General features: G+C 39.9%; 1 protein-coding gene and 1 pseudogene across 1 annotated transcript; both read right to left on the bottom strand.

Annotated features, from left to right (window-relative positions):
* Positions 1–2,352, bottom strand: part of LOC110324081 — a 2,679-nt pseudogene extending 327 nt beyond the window's left edge.
* A 10,786-nt stretch (positions 2,353–13,138) lies between these two features.
* Positions 13,139–17,277, bottom strand: LOC110324897 (chromosome-associated kinesin KIF4A-like). The gene has a single exon (XM_021202630.1). It carries the CDS (start codon positions 17,275–17,277, stop codon positions 13,609–13,611), a length of 3,669 nt encoding a protein of 1,222 aa, XP_021058289.1. The 3' UTR covers positions 13,139–13,608.
* Between the last annotated feature and the right edge of the window lie 6,623 nt (positions 17,278–23,900).

Genomic DNA, 23,900 nt, shown 5'->3' with positions numbered 1-23,900 from the left:
AAAAAAAAAAAAAGATACTGTTACACTTGCACACAGGAGCCTAGCACACCTGTCCTCTAAGAGGCTCCACCCAGCCACCCAGCAGCTGACTGAATCAGATACAGAGACTCACAGCCAAACATTGGACAAAACTTAGAGAGTCTTAAGGAACAACTGGGAGAAGGATTGGTGGTCCCAGAGGGGATAGGAACTCCACAGGAAGACCAACAGAGTCAACTAACCTGGACCCTTGCAGGCTCCCAGGTACTGAGCCACCAACCAAGAAGCATGCACTGGATGGATCTAACCACTCCCCCTCACCCCAGCAAATATGTAGCAAATGCACAGCTCAGTCTTCATGCAGGTTCCCCAACAACTGGAGATGTGGCTGTCCCTAAAGTTGTTGCTTGTCTGTGGATCCCCTTCCCCTAACTGGACTGCCTTGTCTGGCCTCAGTGGCAAAGGATGTGCCTAGCCCTGAAGAGACTTAATATGTCATGGTAGGGGGATACCTAATGGTGGGCCTCTCAGAGGAAACAAGGAGGGGGGACTGGAGGAGGGGAGCACTGATAGATATGTAAAGTGAATTAATTAATTAACTAATGGAAAAATCTAAAATGAAGGCCTTAAAACTAACAAGTAATCTCCAATAAACTTACTTTTCCCAAATTATCCACTCTTAGACACAACTTGCATGGCTGAATTTTAATGAAAGTTAAGAGATTGAGACTAACTTGGTGACAACAAAGCTGAGAGAGGAGAGGAAAGCTTAGCTCTCAACGGTTATGACATCTGACTTGGGCATGACAGACATGTCATGATTTGTCTTAATAGAAACGTGAGAGTAAATTTTATGTGTGTATATGCATTTATCCACATTCTAGACCATAAGTTATTATTAACATTTATATAACATAAAAAACATGATAAATATTACTTTTGAAAACATTCTTTTTAGTTAATGGAAAGTTTAGAAGTAATGTCAATATTTAAAATAAAAATGAAACAAAACAAAAATACTAGGTTGATTTGGCTGAGGTAAGGTGGGCTAAGGGGCCTCTTAGCCCAACAGTGATGGGTCACATGCCCACTGAGTACTACAAAGTCATGAGCTGAAACTGCCATGCCTTGTGTATCCTGTCATTTTATAAAGACTAGTGACAACTGTTCCCCAACTTTATGAGACCATGTTACACTTTGCTTTTAAAACAGCAAGATAAGCACTCTGTTCTTTAAAAAAGAAAAAAAATAGATCACACTGTTTTTAACCTCAGGATCTTAAATTTGATTCAATAAAAAAAAAGTTAATAATTTTTCTTGAACTGCCTAAGTTTTAAAGGCTTAGTTTTGTTTGTATAAACTTTATCTAAAATATAGGAGAAATGATTAAATCTCTAAGTTCAGTAAGTTGACTCTAATAATTTGAAATCCTATCAAATATTTTATATCTGTAAAGCCTCAATCTTCTTTCTTTTCTAATAATATACTCTTGGACCCTTGGCAACACAGGTTTTCCACTGCTTGATTCCTGGTTCTTGCTCTCGTCTATATGGTCCTAGTTTTGCATCTAGCTTTTAGACAGAAACTTCAGATTTCTCTCCTACTTGCCTTTCTCCCTGTACTAGCTGTGTGAATTCCATAACACCTGATGCTGAGGACATTCAGTGGCAAGCCAAAGAAAAGCAGCCCATAAATGGACAACTATTGCACACAGACACAATTGAAAATTTGGCACAAAATACAATTATTTTTAATCTCTGCTATATGCTATCCTGTCCTTGGACTGGTACCATACCACCCAAAAAGTTATTAATAAACTGAAACCTGTCACTGGTCTCTTTATTATGCCTATTTAACAAAAGGTATTGTTTGAAGTATTTAGTACAACTGCAACTGAGATTGTTAATTCATCCATCAGCGAGGTGTTTATATAGTCATTTCCACTATAAAATATAAATATATTTAGATTTCCACTAAAAATCTCTATGGAAGTGGTCTCTGTGATCTCTAACAACTCTATGAATAATTGACTTTAGTCTGGTATAGTCAAGTGATGACTTTTCCAATAACTACAGTGACCACAAGCTTTCCCATGTCTCCAAGTTCCTACAAAAGGAAGCCATCCATAGTTAGGTAGTTCTGAAACAAAGTAAAATCCCTGCTGATACTTGGGTCCAACTTCAAACTCATTGTAAATAGGATAAACAGGTACAGAGGACATGTATTTCAGCGCCACCTACTAAGGACCTTCTGAGACAGAAAGGACTATGTGTATACAATTAATTCCAAAGCAGCATCTATGTATTTCTTTGACTTGAGTCTTCCAACAGTATAAACCAAAACCACATGATGCTTCTTAGGCACGAGTAGCATCCCGACTTGAAAGGTACAATTCTTCCTGACTTGAAAGTGACTGAATCAAAGCCCCACTCTATAAATAAGGCTGCTATGAACATAGTGGAGCATGTGTCCTTATTACATGTTAGAGCATCTTTTGGGTATATGCCCAGGAGTGGTATAGCTGGGTCTTCAGGTAGAACTATTTCCAATTTTCTGAGGAACCGCCAGACTGATTTCCAGAGTGGTTGTACAAGCTTGCAATCCCACCAACAATGAAGGAGTGTTCCTCTTTCTCCCCATCCTTGCCAGCATCTGCTATCATCTGAGATTTTGATCTTAGCCATTCTGACTGGTGTGACGTGGAATCTCAGGGACATTTTGATCTGCATTTCCCTGATGACTAAGAAGGTTGAGCATTTCTTTAAGTGCTTCTCAGCCAGCCATTCGAGATTCCTGTTGTGAGTTCTCTGTTTAGCTCTGTACCACATTTTTTATTGGGTTGTTTGGCTTTTGGAGGTGAGCTTCTTTAGTTTTTTATATATTTTGAATATTAGCCCTCTATCGAATGTAGCAACCCTACATTTGAAGATTTTTTTTCTCAATCTGTAGGTTGCCAAAATGTCCTATTGATTATGTCGTTTGCCTTACAGAAGCTTTTCAATTTCATGAGGTCCCATTTATCAGTTCTTTATCTTAAAGCCTGAGCCATTAGAGTTCTGTTTAGGAAATCCACCCCCCCACCACCACCACCACGTGCCAATGAGTTCAAGACTCCTTCCCACTTTTTCTTCTATTAGATTCCATGTATCTGTTTTTATGTTGAGGTACTTAATCCACTTGGACTTGAACTTTATGCATGGAGATAAATATGGATCAATTTGCATTCTTCTACATACAGACCACCAGCTAGACCAGCACCATTTATTAAAGATGGTTTCTTTTTTCCACTGTATGTTTTTTGCTTCTTTGTCAAATATCAAGTGTACATAGGTGTGTGGGTTTATTTCTGGGTCTTCAATTATATTCCATTGATCAACCTGTCTATCTCTGCACCAATACCACACGGTCTTTATCACTATTGCTTTGTAGTATACCTTGAGGTCAGGGATGATGAATCGCCCAGAAAATTTTTTATTGTTGAGAATTGTTTTGGCCATCATGGATTATTTTGTCTTTCCATATGAAGTAGAAAATTGTTCTTCCCATGTCTGTGAAGAATTGAGTTGGGATTTTGAAGGAGATTTCACTGAATCTATAGACTGCTTTCAGCAAGATGGCTGAATCCATGAGCATGGGAGATCTCTTTTCATCTTCTGAGGTTTTCCTGGATTTATTTCTTCTGGGATGTGAAGTTCTTGTCATACAGATCTTTCACTTGCTTGGTAAGAGTTACACCAAGATATTTTATACTATTTATGGCTATTGTGAAGGGTGTTGGTTCCCTAATTTCTTTACCAGCCTATTTATCATGTGTATAAAGAAAGGCTTTATACAAGGGAGGATTTGTTTGAGTTAATTTTATATCCCACCACTTTGCTGAAGTTCTTTATCAGCTGTATGAGTTGTCTGGTAGAATTTTGGGGGTCATTTATGTATACAATCATACTGTCTGAAAATACTGATACTTTGACTTCTTCCTTTCCAGTTTTATCCCTTTGATCTCCTATTATTGTTTAATTGCTCTATCTAGAACTTCAAGTACTATATTGAATAGATAGGGAGAGTGTGGTCAGCCTTGTCTTGTCCCAGATTTTAGTGGGATTGCTTCTAGTTTCCTCTCCATTTAATTTTATGTTTGGTGTTAGTTTGCTATTATTGTGTTTGGCATGTGACACAAATTGATGATCTCTCCAAAATGTTTAACATGAAGGAGTGTTGGATTTTGTCCAAGGCCTTTTCAACATGTAATGAGATTATCGTGTGGCTTTTTTCTTTCAGTGTTTTACATAGTATAATATTTGATAGATTCTCTTTTTCTTTTTTTTTTTTTTGATAGATTCTCATATGTTGAATCTTCCCTGCAAGCCTGGGATAAAGCCTACTTAATCGTGGTAAATGATGGTTTTGGTGTGTTATGGATTTGGTTTGTGAGAAATGTATTAAGTATTTTTATATTGATATTCATAAGTGAAATTGGCCTAGAGTTCTCTTTCTTTGTTGGGACTTTGTGTGGTTTAGGTATCAGAGTAACTGTGGGTTCATAGAATGACTTAGGTAGTGTTCCTTCTGTTTCTATTTTGTGGAATAGTTTGAGGAGTATTGGTGTTAGTTCTTCTTTGACGGTCAGGTAGAATTCTGCACTGAAACCATCAGGCCCTGGACCTTTTTGGTTGGAAGGGTATCTTAATGACTACTTATATTTCTTCAGGGGTTGTGGGACTGCTTAGATAGATTACCTGATCTTGATGTAACTTTGATATGTGGTCTCTGTCTAGAAAAATCATCCATTTCATCTAGATTTTCCAGTTTCGTTGAGTATAAGCTTTTATAGTAAATTCTGACAATTTTTTTTAATTTCCTCGGTTTTTATTGTTATTTCTTGACATTTCTGATTTTGTTAATTTGGATACTGTCTTTGTACCCTTTAGTTACTTTGGCTAAGGGTTTATCTATCTTGTTGATTTTCTCAAAGAACCAGCTCTTGGATTTATTCTTTGTATTATTATCTTTGTCTCTAACTGGTTGGTTTCAGCCCTGAGTTTGACTATTTCCTGCTGTCTACTCTACTTGGGTGTGTTTGCTTCTTTCTATTTTAGAGCTTTTAGGATTGCTGTCACATTGCTAGTATGGGATCTCTCCCATTTCTTTATGTAGGCACTTAGTGCTATGAATTTTCCTCTTAGCAGTACTCTCATTGTGTCCTATAAGTTTGGGTATGCTGTCTCTTCATTTTCATTGAATTCTATAAATTCTTTGATTTCTTTCTTTATTTCTTCCCTGACCAAATAAATTATCATTAAGCTTAAATTTGTTCAGTTTCCATGAATATTGTTATACTAGTTGTTATTGAAGTCCAGCCTTAGTCCATGGTGATGTCATAGAATGCATGGGATTATTTCAGTCTTCTAGTTGAGGTTTGTTTTGTGTTTGATTATATGGTCAATTTTGGAAAAGGTTGCATGAGGTGCTGAGAAAAAGGTATATATTCTCTTGTTCTGGAGTGAAATATTCTATAGATATCTGTTCATTCCATTTGGGTCATAACTTCTGTTAGTTTCATTGTGTCTCTGTTTAATTTCTGTTTTGATAACCTGTCTATTGGTGAGGGTCAGGTGTTGAAGACTCCTACTATTAATGTGTGAGATTCAATGTGTGTTTTGAGCTTTAGTAAAGTTTCTCTTATGAGTGTCAGTGAGTGCATTTGGGGTATAAAGGTTCAGAAATGAGACTTCCTCTTAGTGTATTTTTCCTTTGATGAATAGGAAGCATCCTTCCCTATCACGTTTGATAACTTCTGTTTGAAAGTCTATTTTATTGGATATTAGAATGGCTACTCCCACTTGTTTCTTGGGTCCATTTGCTTCAAACCCTTTTTTCCAGTCCTTTACTTTGAGGTAGTGTCTGTCTTTATCACTGAGGTGTGTTTCTTATATACAGCAAAATGCTGGATCCTGTTTACATATCCAGTCTATTAGACTGTCTCTTTTTATTGGGGAATTGAGTCCACTGATTGATTTTGAGAGATATTAAAGACAGATGATTGTTAGTTCTCCTTACTTTTGTTGTTGGAGGTGGTATTATGTGTCTATAATTCTCTTCTTTTATGTTTATTGGAGATGTTTAATGTTTTTATGTTTTCTTGGATGTACTTACTCTCCTTATGTTGGAGTTTTCCTTCCAGTATCCTCTATAGGGCTGGATTAATAGAAAGATATTGTTTAAATTTGGTTTTGTCATGGAATATCTTGGTTTCCCCATTTATGGTGATTGAGAGTTTTGCTGGGTATAGTAGCCTGCCTGTCATTTGTGTTCTCTTAGGTTCTGGATGACCTCTGTCCAGGCTCTTCTGGCTTTTAGAGTCTCTGTTGAGAAGTCAGGTGTAATTCTGATAGGTCTGCCTTTATACATTACTTGGCCTTTTTCACTTACTGCTTTTAATATTTTCTTTGTTTAGTGCATTTGGTGTTTTGACTATTATGTGACTGACAGGAGCAATTTCTTTTCTGGTCCCATCTATTTGGAGTTCTGTAACTTCTTGTATGTTCATGGGCATTTCTTTCTTTAGGTTAGAGAAGTTTTTTCTACAATTTTGTTAAAGATATTTACTGACCTTTAAATTTGGAATCTTCACTCTCTTCTATACCTATTATCCTTAGGCTTGATCTTCTCATAGTGTCCTGGACTTCCTGGATGTTTTGGGTTAGGAGCTTTTTATATTCTGTATTTTCTTTGACTGGTGTGTCAATATCTTCTATGGTATTGTCTTAGTTAGGTTTCTTTGTTTTGTTTTGTTTTGTTTTTCGAGACAGGGTTTCTCTGTATAGCNCTGGCTGTCCTGGAACTCACTTTGTAGACCAGGCTGGCCTCGAACTCAGAAATCCACCTGGCTCTGCCTCCCAAGTGCTGGGATTAAAGGCGTGCGCCATCACGCCCGGCTTAGTTAGGTTTTTATTGCTGTGAACAGACACCATGACCAAGGGAACTCTTATAAGGACAACATTTAATTAGAGCTGGCTTACAGCGTCAGAGGTTCAGTCCATTATCACCAAGGTGGGAGCATGGCAGCATCCAGACAGGCATGATGTAGGAGGAACTGAGNGTTCTACATCTTCATCTGAAGGTTGCTAGCAGAATACTCAGTTCTAGGCAGCTAGGATGAGGGTCTTAAGGACCACACCCACAATGACACACCTACTCCAACAAAACCACACCTGCTCCAATAGGACCACACCCTCTAATAGTACCAATTCCTGGGCCAAGCGTATATAAACAAGCCATCATGTTCCACTCCCTGGACCCCATAGACTTGTTCAAAAATATGAGTCTATGGGGGCCATAACTAAACATAGCATAACGCAAAATACATATTGTCCAACTTCAAAGGTCCTCATAGTCTATAGCAGTCTCAACAATGTTAAAAGTCCAAAGCTCAAGGTCTCTTCTGAAATTCATCTGATCAGTTAACTGTAATCCCCAAAGGAAGACAGGAAACCAACTGTGCAAACTCCAAACTCTGCATCTCCATGTCTGATTCAAGACAATCTTCACATCTCCAACTCCTTTTTCATCTTTGTTGACTGCAACAAACTTCTTTTCCTGATTTGGTTTCATTCCCTATTAGAAGCTTTCCTTAGGAGATATCCTCTGGCTCTGTCATCTCGAACATCTTGGAGTCTCCAAGGCAAATTTAATGTTACAGCTTCTTGTTTCAATATCTGGGATCCACACATGATCTTCTGGGCTCCTCCAAAGGGCTGGCATCACTTCTCCAGCTCTGCCCTCTGTAGTACTCTAAGCTCAACTCGATCCACTCCACTGCTGCTGCTGTTCTTGGTGATCATCCCATGGTACTGGCATCTCCAATACACTGGAGTCTTCTGCTGCAACTAGGCTTCACCAATAGCATCTCATAGGCTCTCTTTATAGTGCCAAGCCTCAACTCCTAGGCATGACCCCTTTAGTCCTGAGCCATCAACTGCAACTGAGGCTGCACTTTCTCCAATGGCCTTCCCTGAACTCTTAAAATGTCAAGCTTCAGCTGCTCTCCATAACCCCTTAATGACTTCAAAACAAGTACCACCTGGGTGATTCTTAAACACTACAAAGTACAGCGGCTGCAGAAGGTACAACCTCGGCTATCTGGAACAGTTTCTTTGTGCTCTCAAAAAACAATTCCCAGAAGATTTCACCTCAACGATGCTGGTCTCTTCTTAATCACCGTTAATTTCTTAGCTCCAGCTAACCAGCATTAATTGTCCCAGTAGCCCCTTCTATTTTTTACTCTAAAGCCAGAGCCACATGGCTAAAGCTGCCATGTTCTACTGCCTGCTGGAGCAGAAACATGTCCCCTTTATTCTATTACCAGCTTTCTGTTTTCCAATTCCCTTGCTGCCTAAACTTGGCTTTCCTGGAACTTGCTCAATAGATGGACCTTGAACACAGAGATCTGCATGGCTCTGTCTCCTGTAATGCTGGGATTAAAAGCATGTACCACCATGTCTGGATTTAAGCTTTTCTCCACCTAGACCTGCTTTGTCCCAGGCTGACCCTGCACACAGAGATCTGTTTGGCTTTGTCTTCTGGGATTAAAGGTGTGTGCCACCACTCCTGGATGTAAACTTAGCTGGATGGGATCTTGCCCCAAAATCCCTTAATCTGTTATGTCTTAGAACATAGTATTCAACTCCATTTCACTTCCTGATACCCCACTAATACTCGAACCACATATTTTATATTTTTCCTTTCTAAGCTTGCTACATTTGTTTAAAATCCTCTTCATGAGACTTAACCAGAAAACAGTCTATGGTGGTTGTTTCTGAGACTTCCATTGTCAGTGCAATTAACCTGAGTCTCCTCACCTTAGCTTCAGGCAGATTCTTCAGACAAAGGCAAAAAGCAGCCAGGTTCTTCACTAAAATACTACAAAGACAGTCTCTAGGGCACATACTGGAGTTCTCCTTTACTGAAACATCTTGGGCCAGGTCTGCACAATTCAAATCACTCACATCAACAAAGTCTTTCATATTCCTACTAAGATAGCCCATTACGACCCATTTAAAGCATTCCACTGCTTTCCAAATCCAAAGTCCCAAAATTCACATTCTCCCAAACAAAAGCATGGTCAGGCCTTTCACATCAATCCCCCAGTTCCTGGTACCAACTTCTGTCTTAGTTAGGGTTTTACTGCTGTGAACAGACATCATGACCAAGTTAACTCTTATAAGGACAACATTAAATTGGAGCTGGCTTACAGGGCCAAAGGTTCAGTCCATTATCACCAAGGTGGGAGCATGACAGCATCCAGACAAGCATGATGCAGGAGGAGCTGAGAGTTGAAGGCTGCTAACAGAATACTTCAGGCAGCTAGGATGAGGGTCCTAAATCCCAAACCCACAACATCACACCTACTCCAACAAGGCTGGCCACACTAACTTCAACAAGAGTACCACTCTCTGGGTAAAGCATATACAAACCATCACAGATATCATCTACTCCTGAGATTGTCTCTTGTATTGTGTTGGTGACGCTTGCATCTGTAGCTCCTGCTATCTTTCCTAGGTTGTCCATCTCCAGGGTTGCCCCCATTTTTGTTTCCTTTATTTTTTCTACTTCCATTTTTAGGTCTTGGACCACTTTGTTCCATTCCTTCTCCTGCTTTATTTCTTTAGGGGATTTATTTGTTTCCCCTTTTAAGGGCTTCTACCTGTTTGTCTGTGTTTTCCTGCATTTCTATAAGGGGGTTATTTATATCCTTTTTTTAAAAGATTTATTTAATTTATATGAATACACTGTAGCTGTCTTCAGACACACCAGAAGAGGGCATCAGATCCCATTACAGGTGGTTGTGAGCCACCATGTGGTTGCTGGGAACTGAACTCAAGACCTCTTGAAGAGCAGTCAGTGATCTTAACTGCTGAGCCATCTCTCCAGGCCTTATTTATGTCCTTCTTAAAAATCTCTGTCATTTTCATGAGATAGGATTGTAGGTCAGATATTGCTTTTCAGGTGTGTTAGGGTAACCAGGGCTTTCTGTTTGCTGGGAGAACTGGGTTCTGGTGGTGCCAAATTACATTGGCTTCTGCTGCTTATATTCTTGTTCTTGCCTCTTGCCATCTGGTTATTTCTGGTGTTAACTGGCCTTGGTGTCTCTGACTGTGGCAGGTAGATCTCTGTGACATAGGTTAGAGCTGGTCTCCTGGGATGCAGGCAGTGCTGTCTCTGGTTAGAAGTGTCTCCTGTGTCTCTGGTTAGAGCAGGTGTCCTGTGTCCCTGGTTAGGGCAGATCTCCTGTGTTCCTGGTTAGGGCCAACCTTCTAGGATACAAGCAGGCTTTGAGTTCTAGGAGCAGAATCTGCCCCAGTTGCAGATAAAGGTGCACACCAAAAAGACTGTACCTCTAGTTAAGGCAGAGCTCCTGTGTCCCTGGTTACAGCAAACATCTTTTTTTTTATTATTATTTTCTTTATTTACATTTCAAATGCTATCCCGAAAGTTTCCTATACCCTCCCCCCACCTCTGCTGCTTGTGGACGTTGTACATCGTGGTGCGGAGCCTAGTGCGCACCACGATGTACAACGTCCACAAGCAGACCTCGCCAGCATCTGCTGTCACCTGAATTTTTAATCTTAGCCATTCTGACTGGTGTGAGATGGAATCTCAGGGTTGTTTTGATTTGCATTTCCCTGATGNCTAAGGATGTTGAACATTTTTTCAGGTGTTTCTCAACCATTCGATATTCTTCAGTTGTGAATTCTTTATTCAGCTCTGTACCCCATTTTTCAATGGGGTTTTTTGAGTTTCTGGAGTCCAGTTTCTTGAGCTCTTTGTATATATTGGATATTAGTCCTCTATCAGATTTAGGATTGGTAAAAATCCTTTCCCAATCTGTTGGTGGCCTTTTTGTCTTGCGGACAGTGTCTTTTGCCTTACAGAAGCTTTGCAATTTTATGAGGTCCCATTTGTCAATTCTTGATTTTACAGCACAAGCCATTGGTGTTCTGTTGAGGAATTTTTTCCCTGTGCCCATATCTTCGAGGTTTTTCCCCACTTTCTCCTCTATCAATTTCAGTGTCTCTGGTTTTATGTGGAGGTCTTTGATCCACTTAGACTTGATACAGCACACATCTTATGTCCCTGGTTATTGCAGACCTCCTGGGAGACAGGCAGGCTGTGGGATGTGGGAGGGTATCAGACCCAGGTGGAGAAGCAGACAAGATAGAACTGGGTGGTGATAGGGTAGGTCCCTCATGAGCTGGGCTCTGTGAGTGTCTCAGCTGTCATGGGTATTTGGGCTGGAGTCTCACCTGTGTCCCTGGTTACTGCAGACTTCCTTGGAGACAGGCAGACTGTGGGATGTGGGGGAGTATAGGGCCTGCCTATCTGGCCCATGTTGAAAATAGGCCAGAAAGAATGTAGCTCTACAAAAGTTTACCTTCGATTAATATAACATGGTATAAATTATTAATTAAAAGCCCATATATCTAAGTGATTAGAATGTATCAATAAAGAAAATGGGGCTGGTGAGATGGCTCAGTGGGTAAGAGCACCCGACTGCTCTTTCAAAGGTCCCAAGTTCAAATCCCAGCAACCACATGGTGGCTCACAGCCATCTGTAACAAGATCTGACTCCCTCTTCTGGAGTGTCTGAGGACAGCTACAGTGTACTTACATACAATAAATAAATAAATCTTTAAATATATATATATATATATATACATATATATACATAAAGAAAATGATGATGATGGTGACAAAACAAATTAGCCTGGTATAATGGTACATGCCTATGCCTATAATTCCAACATTCGAGAGAGTGAGACAGGAGAATTCCTGTGAATGCAAGGCCAGCCTGGAATACAAAGCAGAACACTATCTCTGCACCCATCCAAAAAACAAATCATTTAGAAGAAATGTGTTTTAACTTTAATCAATTAACTATTTCTATTGCTTTCCATAGATCTAACATCATTTCCCCTTACCATCAATTCCTTTCAGCATTTTGCAGTGGCAGTCTGCTGGCAGAGAACTCTCTGACATTAATCTCTCAACACTTACAAAAATTTCACCTTAATTTCTAACAAATTTATTAAGCTAAATTCCCATATAATTCAATTCACCCACTAAAAGTATATAGTTCATTGCTCTTTAGTATATTCAGAGTTGTACAAGCTCACTGATATGTAACTCCAGACCATTTCATCATCTTGAAAGGCAACATGAAGTCATCAGTTGTCATTCCCCATTCTCCTTATACATTCCCCAGCCCTGAACAGCCCTATTCTACTGAACAGTACTATTCTACTCCAGCCCTCTTTCCTTTTCCATAGATTTTTTTAATTCTGCATAGCCTGTGTAAATAAAATACAACACATGGTATTCATAATGTGCTCAAGCTCCATACAAAGCAAGTGAAATGTCAGTGTTTTGGTAATTGTATAGGTAATTGTCTACTGTACCCAGAGCACATTTTTTTACTCTATTAGTAGATGAACATTGGACTCTTTTCTCTGTGCCTCTTATAACTAATGCTGCTGAGAACATTTGTGTGCATGGTTCTCTTTGTGGAAATATGTTTTCATTCCATTGAGGTACCTAGCCAGTAATGGAATTGTTGGGATACCTAATAAGTAATTGCTGATTTACAAATTGGTAATACCCTTCTTTTCTACCTTGGACTATTTTGGTCATAATTTTTCTACCTTACCAATGCTGAATATAATCTCCTAGTGTATACAAAATTCTATCTCATCACAGTTATGATTTGCATCTCCCTAATGCTTCCTATTGGTTCTTGTGCTTATTGACCACTTGAATATCTTAGGGGAAATGGCTATTCTTATGCCTTCCACACTGTTAATTTAGTTTCTGTTATTTATATAATGTAGGTACAGGTCACTTATAAGATACATGATTTGCAAATATTTCCTTGCGCTCTATAGTTTCTGTTTTTACACCCTCCAATACATCTAAGGTTTTTTTTCTTTTGAGGACTTTTAGATTTGTTACTTGTGCTCTTTTTCTCACATGCAGAAAATCGTTGCCTGGTCCAACGTCTTAAAGGTTCCAGGTGTCTATAGTTTTTTCCTCTTTAAACAACTTTGTCATCCATTTTTGATTACTACAGTAAAATAAGAGTTGATAGCCATTTTTTTCAAATAGCTAAGGTTAATTTATTCAACATTTTAAAATGAAAACAATTTGGGGGTCCTGTTAAAACATTTAAAATCCAGAAAGAATCAGGATAGGAATTATCCCAGCCTGGTTTCTGAAGTGGGGTGAAGAAGTTGAGCCCCACCTCCCACCTGGACCAGGCTCTATGTTAAGCTGGCAGGCCTCAGGCTCATATATCCATGAGCAGATAGCATTGATTAATCACAAAGAAAGAGCTGCAATGACATGAAGATGGTTTCCTGATGTGTCTATGGGCCTTTCATCGATGGTATCCATTCTGAAGAAGAGAATAGTGATCCCAAGTCGGGGTCTGAAGACAAAAGGTGCTTATTTCAGTAACACCTTGTCCCTTTTTCTCAGTACAAAGAAAAGGAAGGTCCAGGGAAGTCAGTAGAAACCACTCCCTGCTGCAACTTGAAAGTGTCTGTCAGGGCAGATGTGGATAGAGCTGACCATATCTCAGCAGGTCTCTTCTTTGGAAGGAGAGCAGCCAGAGAAGAAGTTGCTATTGCAGGCCAGAACTCGTTTCTTTTTCTTCCCTGTGGCCTTATTTTCTTGGGATTCTGTTGCTCTGTGTTTTATGTCTGGGAGGTCTAAGGAAACTGCAAGGTCAGTCTCCCGAAACAGAGCCTGATCCATATCACACATCTCTTTAAGGAGCTTTGTATTGGGAGTGGCACAGACGGGGTTGAAGAAGCTCAGTCCTGGGGTCACCTCTGTAGGGTCGTCCAGTTTGAAGGAGCCTTCAGAATCCTGGTTCCACTCAACAGTACCCAAGCTCTCTTGTTGTTCTTGCTGGCGGTTCCGACACTTTGTGGGGTCACAGCCACAGGCCACACAGCAGTCCACCCCTTGTTTCCTGCACCCACAGTGTTTGTTCCTACACCATCCCTTGCAGGAACACCCTTGGATAGTCTTCCTGGACACTTTAGCCAGTTTCCTTGGTTTCCACTCCTTATCATTTCCATCACTGTCTTCAGATTCACTCACGGAATGCTCTGAATGATACTTTACATCATCAAAGTCCATGCTTTGATCCAGGAACTTGCCTCTAACACGGGATGCTTTGAGTGGAGGTGGGATGTAGTCAAAGGTAGAGTCTGGAGACTGAAGGCCATCATTGGGAAGATGAGATTTCTGATCTTTGGCCCCTTGAAGGAGACTCAGTTTCTGCCTGATGGCTTCATTCTCTTGGAGAAGCTGCTGGTTTTGCTCACATAACTCTTGCATTTTCCTAAACTGATCCTCCTGACAGTGCAATGTGTTCAGGAGCTGCTGTTCCTTCCCACTAACTGACACCTCCAGCTTCTTCTCTGCCATTTGGCTTTGCTGCAGCTGACTGAGAAGGTAGAGCACCTTCTCTTGGTGCTTTCGCTCCACCTGGAGCAGCTCAGCTTTCAACTCTGTCTCTACCTCAACAAGATGACTTTGCTCCTCAAACAGCATCTTCTGCATTTTAGAATGGCTTGCCTGGCTCTCTTTCAGGTTGCTTTCAAGCTCACTGACCTGAAGTTTGGAGGAAACCACCTCTCCAACTAAATGTTTTAGAGCACATTTGGCTTCAAGAACTGTGGCAATATTTTCCCAGTGTCGTTTTGGCCTGTCTTCACTTTCTGCGTCCAGGAGCTTTTGCTGTAGGTCAGCAATCTGAGCACTCCTGAGTTCCATTTCAGCCTCTAGACTCTTGATCTGCTTTGTAATAGAATCCCCAGGCTCAGAAATAGGACCACATACTTCATCACTAGGGAATGTCCACTTCTGCAGCTTAGGAGGTGGATTTCCCCCAGGTTCCTTGTTTTCTTTAAGTTGGGCTACATCCAGGGCTAGTATCTTCCGCTCTTCCAGAAGGTCATTCAGGTGGCGTTTGACTTCTTCAGTACTGACCATAACTTCAATTTCATTTGTAAGCCAGTTCTTCACATGAGCTTCTGTGCCTTCTAGGCCACGGTTCTGCGTCTCTCTCCGCTTCTCCGCTACTTCTCGTTGCTTTTGGAGGGCGTCCTTGAGGCGCTTGTTTGCAGCTGCTGCCTCTTCAGTTTTACGCCTGAGCACGTTGGACTGTTTCTGGAAGTCTCTTTCAAGTTTAACCAGCTCATACCTCCTTTTACGGTCTTGCTCTCTTAACTGGATTACTTCCTTGTCTTTTTGTTGTTTCCACTGTCTAGACTTCTCAGCATCTTCCTTCATCTGACGCATCAACTGGACCCGCTGGGTTTTCATCATCTGTATCTCCAGATTCAGTTTGGAGACAGTATTCTCACTGGACTCTTTCAGTTTCAGAAGCTTGGACTGTTCATTGAGTTTCCTCTTCAAATCAGCTATTTGAGCCTCCAGCTCTTGGAGACATTTTCGGCGGTGCTCACTCAACCTGGTTTGGCTGACATCCTTCTTTGCCAACTGAAGATCCAGAAGCAATTGTTCCTTTTCCTTCTGCAGACAGGTGACTTCTGATTCTAGACTTTTGATGTTAGCCTCATACTGGCAGTGAATGGGCGGTAGTTGGCCACCAAAAGTTATCTTTCTAGCTAGGGCCTCTTTTACTGCAAGAGCTTCATTCAGCTTAGTGAGTTCCTTAGACATCTGAGCTTGGCGTAGAGCATGCTGCGTGGTGAGAACATCCAAAGACCTCCCACTCTCTGGACTGATTGCCCCTGGAGCTTCCATTGCCGATTCAGTGGCCACAACATTTTCATCTGATAGATGAATGACAACTTGTTGCAGACTGTGAATTATCTCTACTTTTTCTATTAATTCCTGGTCTTCCAACGTCTCCACTAGCTTTTGGAGATCTACTTTACAGGCTTCATGACGCCTGAGCTCTTGCAGCTTGGTGTTCAGTTTTTCATTTGCTTGCTCTGTCGCAATGATCCTTTCCAACATCTGGGCTGTCTGACCAGCTGCCTCGCTCAGAGCCTGGCTTAACTTTTCATTCTCCTCTCCCAGGGACTGATTCCTCTCCATCAGAGACTGGAGACTCTCTGATGGTTCTGCTTTTATCGATCCAGGCAGGCTGCCTCCACGGGCCTGTAGCAATAAGACTCGGAGCTGTTGTACCTGATGCTTAAGATGATTAAGTTCAACTGTCTGGGGATCCGTATTAATAACAGGTTTGTTCTTGATTTTTCTAGCTCTGTCAGCATAACGTAGGGTATTCAGTGTTTCCTCTAGACTGGAGTCAGCAGGACTCACACAGGCGATCATAAGGGTGTGGCTATTGCCTCCTAGAGAATCCTGAAGCAAGCGAGTTAACTTGGAATCTCTGTAGGGCACAAAGCTGCCTTTTTTGCCATCTCCAAGAGCGCTGATTACGTTTCCCAAGCACAGGAGTCCTCGGTTAATATTAATACCTTCTCTCAATCGATCCCCTTCAGCCTTGGTTTTCTTCTGCCTTTCTGATCCGGCAAGATCTACCAGACACAACTTAGAGTGAAAACTGCCGGTCTTGTCCGTTTTCTTCCTTTGCCTTATGGAAACTGTGAAGATGGCGTGAGATCGGGAAGACTGTGAGTTCATAGCTGTGGCAGCTACAGTCCTGGCGTTGTTTCCCTGCTCCAAACAGGAAACCATGTCCGAGGCAACTGAAACTGTCTTCTCAGTGAGCCCCACAGTCTTTATTCCTGCCTTGGGATCTTCCCGGATATGTATTTGAGGAGCTCTCTCACAAGGTGAGCATAGAAGATCCAAAATTTCTTCATTGTAAATCTCCAAGTAAGACACTCTCAGTGAAAACTCGGAGTCTCTCTTTTCTTCCATTTCTTTAAAAAGAAGTTGTATTACCCTAGGAATGACCCCGATGGTTGGTTCATTCTCTTGATCTGCACTATATGCACCTCCCATAGAGTAGGTTTTTCCAGAGCCAGTTTGTCCATACGCCAGGACCGTGGCATTGTAACCGTTAAATATCCCTTTAATGAGCGGTGCTACTGCTGTGTTGAAAACCTCTTCCTGTTCAGTGGCAGGGTCAAACACAAAATCGTAGGTAAAGGATTTATCAGTACCAATCACCACCTGAGGCTTCCCAGGCACAAAGGAAAGGCACACCTGACAACCCTCACCAATCTCTTTCGGGACCAGAGGGCGGCACCGCAATGCCACCCTTACAGGAATTCCCTTAACCTCTTCCTTCATGATACTAGTTCTGCATCTGCTCAAAGTCCTTAGTTTTCCCTGTCTCCGCGTCCCCTCCCAACTGGAGTTCTAACTGCTGTTTCCCAGCCCCCTCAGAAGCAACAGCCAATCAGAGAGCAAACAGCCTGTGGGCGGAGCCCCAGAGTGCTATAGTTATTGTTTTGAGTACACTCCAGCAACTTATATTGAGGAATACTGTTTTTGGTTTGTTGTTGTTGTTGTTGTTGTTTGTTTGTTTGTTTTCCTGATGGAATGTTTTTAGCATCTCTATTGAAAACTGATCTGATCTGCGAATATTGAAAAACGCTCTGATCTGCGTGTCTAACCCTTATGTTAATACCGTGTGATCTTAATATCATGGCATTTGCTACATTCTGAAGAAGCCTCAATTCATTTTAACTCAATTAACTGTTTTTTGCCTAGTCTGAGTCTCTTTGGTTTTCTAGTTTTAGGATAACCTTTCCAGTAACTACAAAATAGTCTGCTTGGACTGTGTTCAATCTGCAAATAAAGTTGGTTAAGACTGGCATTTTTATAACGTAGACTTCCCAACTGATAACCATGAGACATCGTTCTGTTTATTTAGATTTCATTTAATTTCTGCCAAAAATGCCATGCGGTCATCAAGGGTACACATTTTTTTAGTTACTCTGTTAAATCTATTCCCAACATTTCACTTTTGTGTACTTTTTTTTTACAACTTTGCTAAACATATTGTGACTTCTAACAGATTTTTATTAGTCACCTAAGTTTTGAAAGATAGTTTTGTCAGATAAACCATTTTTCATTGACTTAATCTTCTTTCAGCACTTGCAACACCCCATTCTAAAGTCACTTATCACCATTGCTTCTAGATAAGAAGTTGGCTTTAAATGTAATCATTCTTTCTATATATAATTTGTCATCCTTTTCTGCACATGTTTAAATTTTTCTCTTTCTACCTTCCTGACTGGATATCTGAGCTCCATATTTTGTGTCTGCCAAATGTTGGAAGCCCTGAATAATTATTTCTGTATTGTTTTTTGCCCCTTTGTTTGTTTGTTTTCTTCTTAGGACTCTAATTATACAAATTTTGGAAGGCAAGATATTGTCCCTCAAGTTTCTGAACCTATTAGATTTCTTTAGACATTTTCATTTTTTCTGTTTAACTGATACATAAATATATAAATATTGTACATATTAGTGGGGTATCTGTTGGTATTTCAATAAATGTACATATCATGTAACATTTGTCTTAGATTAAATATACTTTCTCAAATATGTATCTTTTTGTTCTTGGTTTTGCTTTCTATTTTTTCTTTTTATTTGAGACAGAATCTCATATCTTATGGTAAAAATACTAAAGTCCCCTTTTAAGTTTTTAAAATCTGTAGTACATTGGTGCTGTCTTCAGCCATGCTCCTGCTTTCTTCTCTTGTATTATTGGGTTGCTTGTATAGATCTCTAAATTCAGGATTTCTTTATCCATCTTATTCAGTAGTCTCCTATTGATGCTACTTAGCACGGATTTACTTCAGTTACCATCCTCACAGCCTTACTGTTTGCATGTGGTTTTGTCTGTGTACCTTTTCTTGTTTGGAATTACCTATACGTTCACTCATTAGGACAGCTTTCTTGTGTCTTGCACAGATTTCTAAGAACAACATTTAATCCATTGTCCACTCACTGACATTTAAGTCCACTAATTGTCTTCATTTCCCCCATAATATCAGTTCCATTTGTCTGTTTATTTTCCTATCATGTTTCTTCTTGTTGTTGTTGACTGCACACTGAAGCTAACATGTGTTGACTCTGGATTCTAGTTTGTTCTGCTAAGAAATGCTATTTTTACTGTTAGTCTAAAAGATGTATGATTTCCTTGGCTTAAAAAAAAAATCCTGCAAACTCTCTTAACCTGTAGTTCTGATGGTTATTATCTCTGAGGTTTGATTTTGGTTTCCACTGTTTTTCTTTTAAAGCTGTTCTGGGAGTGTTCTATGTACTGGTGTAGCAGAGGATTTAGTCATGTTTTCTGTTGTAAACATGTTTTCTGTGTTAGCTCCCTGTTCTTACTGCTCTCCTGTTACTGGAATTTCCTTCTTAAATTTCCAAAAATTCCACCAGCCCCATGCCTTGACTCTGACTTAGCAGGTAAGTAATGAATCAACTTTGTGCTTCCTGGGCTATTGCAACCTGTGACTATATAATTATATATTAACATTGCCATCGATCTTCTATTATAAACACCAATGCAAAATATTTTTAATATATGTTATTTCATTCATCTGTGAGTGTAACATGGGGAAAGCCCCTAACAGTGAAATTTGCTGGTGAAAGCCCTTCCTCTATAGGTATACAGATGCGTATGTATTTGAATATTGCTGACTAATTTTATTTTTTAAAGACTGGGCCAAATATACCAAAATAAGTGTTGGTATTAACATTACAAACTAACATTAACAGATTTCTTCTGCCTTCAAGTTCAGCAATTGGCTTGACTGGTTAATTGATATTCATCACAGGAAACCCGGGTAAGACTGATCTAAGTAATTCTTATACTCATGGACCTGCATTGCCAAGTTCAGCAGCATCGACTTCATGAAATAAATCAGGTCTTGCCTCGAGTATTGTGTCATAGACTTTTCATGGGGAGATGGAACACACCTGTATACTTGATCCAGAAAGGGAGCCAGCAACAAAGTATCTATTGCACCATGTCCATTTTAGTGAACCTCATTTTCCTGAGGCTTACTAAACATGTTGTGGAGGTTACTTACGAGATTCACAAATAACTCAAATGCAGCTGCATCACCAGAAAGCCCACCTTAACATGGGTTGTGGGTCCCCAACACCTACAGAACTGTAGCTCACTACAAAATCTCTCTCTCTCTCTTCTGGGCTGTCTGGTCAGTCTCTATCTCAGCAAGCTTACTCCCTTACACAGCTGGCTGGAGGCCGCAAAAACGGTCCACATTTCTGCTCTGGGTTTCTACCCTTTTGTTAACCTGTAACTGGTGAAACAGGAGGAAATGTTTTTATTTGGAGAAAATGGTGCAATTTGGAGGGATGTGCCATACAATATCTGTAAATATCCGTGTAAATATAGCTTAGCTGTGTGGACATACTAATATTATTTATTTTTTTGTGTGAAATTCAAATGTAACCAAGCATTTTATCTGGCGACCTTACAAGTTGACTGTGCTAATGTGAAATATTTGTAACTGTGCTGGATAATTTGACACAAGCTAAAGTAATCTGAGAGGAGGGAGAAAATATTGAGACAATATCTTCATAAGATAGGCTGAAGGCAAGCCTGTAAGATGTTTTCTTTTTTTTTTAATTTTTTTATTATTTTCTTTATTTACATTTCAAATGCTATCCCGAAAGTTTCCTATAACCCCGCCCCCCACCTCTGCTCCCCTACCCACCCACTCCCACTACTTGGCCCAGGCCTTGCCTTGTGCTGGGTCATATAAAGTTTGCAAGACCAAGGGGCCTCGTAAGATGCTTTCTTAATTAGTGGTTGATTGAGCAGGTTCTTCTCATTGTGGATAGGACCACACCTGGGCTGTCTGGTGGTCCTGGTTTTGCAAGAAAGTTGGCTGAGCAAACCATGGGGAACAAGCCAGTAAGTACCCTTCCATGGCCTCTGCATCAACTCCTGCCTCCTGGTTCCTGCCCTGTTCTCTTTCCTGTCCTGACTTCCATAGATAATGAACAGTGGCATGGGAGAGGGACCCAAATAAACACTTCCCTCTCCAACTTCTTCTTGGTCACAGTGTTTCATCACAGCATGAGAAATCTTAAGAAGACATACTATATTGTAGCATTGGAGAAAGTGGAAATGTAAATAATCTGATAAAAACTTACTGCTGAAATATGTGACGTATTATTTTGTTATGCAATCTACTCCATACGTGGTGGGTCGAAGCAGAACATACTGCTCTAAGTGCACAGAGGGGAAGAAGAGAAATATGAAATTCCAGGAACTGGGAATATTGAACTAGTGAACCAAATTAATACCTCTTTAGCTGTGGGATATACTCCCATAGCAGAGAATGCTGGGAATCTTGCTGTTTGGATAAGATGTGCAAGAAGTAAACACTGACTCAATTTTACCTACAGAAAAAGAGAATGTTGATTTTTTAATTTCATATACATGGACTTTATTTACCTTATTTCATACCTCCCTTGCCTCCCCTCTAGTCCCTCGGATGTAGACCACACACCTCAAATCTATGGCCTATCTACTTCCATACTCTGCCTTATTTCCTTTCTTACAGCTATTCTTGGAAATACAGACTTTCTTTTAATGGTATTCAATTCATGTGTTTATTTTGATGCTAGTCTTTTGGTGTTATACACAAAAAAAGAAAAGTGCTTACTTAATCTGAGATCACTTCAGAAACAATAATTTCAGAGCCTCTGTGACATTCCTCAGAGCTCCGCAGTTGAAATGACCCTGGCCCTCCCTTATTCAAGAAAAAAGGAGAGATGATGAAATCTGATTGTATTTTTTTTCGAGACAGGGTTTCTCTGTGTAGCCCTGGCTGTCCTGGAATTCACTTTGTAGACCAGACTGGCCTCGAACTCAGAAATCCACCTGCCTCTGCCTCCCAAGTGCTGGGATTAAAGCCATGTGCCACCACCGCCCGGCTGATTGTATTTTCAGTGCTTCACAATGCTTATGTATTCTCCACCCTCCTGACAAAACCTTCTTCACTGTACGTTGGCACCTAAGTTAAAAAAATCATTGTTGTTTAGTTTTATGAACCACATGTTCAGAAAGAAGATCGGCTGTAGAGCATTAGACTCTGATAGGATACAACATCTGATTGTGAAATAAAGTGACCAAAATAATGTTTTGTTAGAAACATCAGGGGGCACAATATAGAACATTCCCAGTATCCAGAAAGCTCCTTATGCCATGTTTCTTCTGTCTATCAGATTAGACATTATTTTGACTTCTAATATATAGACTAGCTTTGTAAAATGAAATTATACAAAATCTATTGTTTTGTGTCTGACTTTTGTCAGTTGACATGACTAAATGTCATGAAATATGCTTTCATATTTGTCAAAGGTCCTGTGTTCATTCTACAACTATAGTCTTTCACTGTGTGGGTGTTTCTACATTTTTTTTCATTTAATTGCTTCTGATACATATTGAATTACTTGAAGTTAAGGTTTATAGTAAGCAGAGTGACAAAGATTTCCATATCAGTCTTTTGCTGGACATAAGCTTTCTTTTCTTATATACATCTAGGAATCAAACTGTTGCATCACAAAGTAAATGTTTATTTAGATTGTAGAAAAACACTGTAAGTGCAACTAGTGTTATTACAAAATAAATGTATCAATTTATGCTGCAACCACCAATATGGATAAGTTTCCCTTACTCCCACTTCTTGACAATATTTAATATCATTACTCTTTTTGTTATTATTGTTGCTGCTTGTTTGTGTGTTTATTTGTTTGAGACAAGGTCTCACTATGTAGCTCTAGCTCTCCTGGAATTCACTATGTACACCAGGCTGGCCTCAGAAATCATGGTATCTGGAGTCTCTCTAGAAAACCATCCATTTCATCTAGGTTTACCAGTTTTGAGTATAGGCTTTTGTAGTAGGATCTGGTTTTTTTTTTTTTTAATTTCTTCAGTTTCTGTTGTTAGGTCTCCCTTTTTCACTTCTGATTTTGTTAATTTGGATCCTGTCTCTGTGTCCTCTGGTTAATCTGGCTAAGACTTTATCTATCTTGTTGATTTTCTGGAAAAACCAACTACTGTTTTTGTTGATTCTTTGTATAGTTTTCTTTGTTTCTACTTGGTTGATTTCAGCCCTGAGTTTGGTTATTTCCTGATGTCTACTCCTCTTGAGTATATTTGTTTCTTTTTGTTCTAGAGCTTTCAGATGTGCTATTAAGCTTCTAGTGTATGCTCTCTCCAATTTCTTTATGGAGGCACTCAGAGCTGTGAGTTTTCCTCTTAGCTCTGCTTTCATTGTGTCCCATAAGTTTGGGTATGTTGTGCCTTCATTTTTGTTCAATTCAAAAAAGTCTTTAATTGCTTTATTTCTTCCCTCACCAAGTTAACATTGAGTAGAGTGCTGTTCAGCTTCTGTGTCTGTGTGGGTTGTCTGTTCTTTTTGTTATTACTGAAGACCAACCTTACTCTGTGGTGATCTGATAGGATGCATGGGATTATTTCAATCTTCTTTTATGCATTGAGACTTGTTTTGTATCCGATTATATGGTCACTTTTGGAGAAGGTACTGTGCAGTGCTGAGAAGGTATATGATTTTTTAGGGTGTAAAGTTCTGCAGATATGTTAAATCCATTTGGTTCATAATTTCTGTTAGTTTCACTGTTTCTCTGTTTAGTTTCTGTTTCCATGATCTGTCAATTGCTGAGAGCTGGGTATTGAAGTCTCCTACTATTATTATGTGAGGTTCAATGTGTGCTTTGAGCTTCGGTAATGTTTCTTTTACAAATGTGGGCACCCTTGCATTTGGGACATAGATATTTAGAATTGAGAGTTCATTTCAGTGACTTTTTCTTTGATGAGTATGTAGTGTTCTTCCCCATCTTTTTTGATAACTTTTGGCTGAAAGTCTATTTTATTGGATACTAGAATTGCTACTCCATCT

This window comes from Mus pahari, chromosome 7 (assembly GCF_900095145.1).
Source record: "Mus pahari chromosome 7, PAHARI_EIJ_v1.1, whole genome shotgun sequence".
NCBI classification, from domain to species: Eukaryota; Metazoa; Chordata; class Mammalia; order Rodentia; family Muridae; genus Mus; species Mus pahari.
This window is presented reverse-complemented; position numbering and strand designations above follow the sequence as displayed.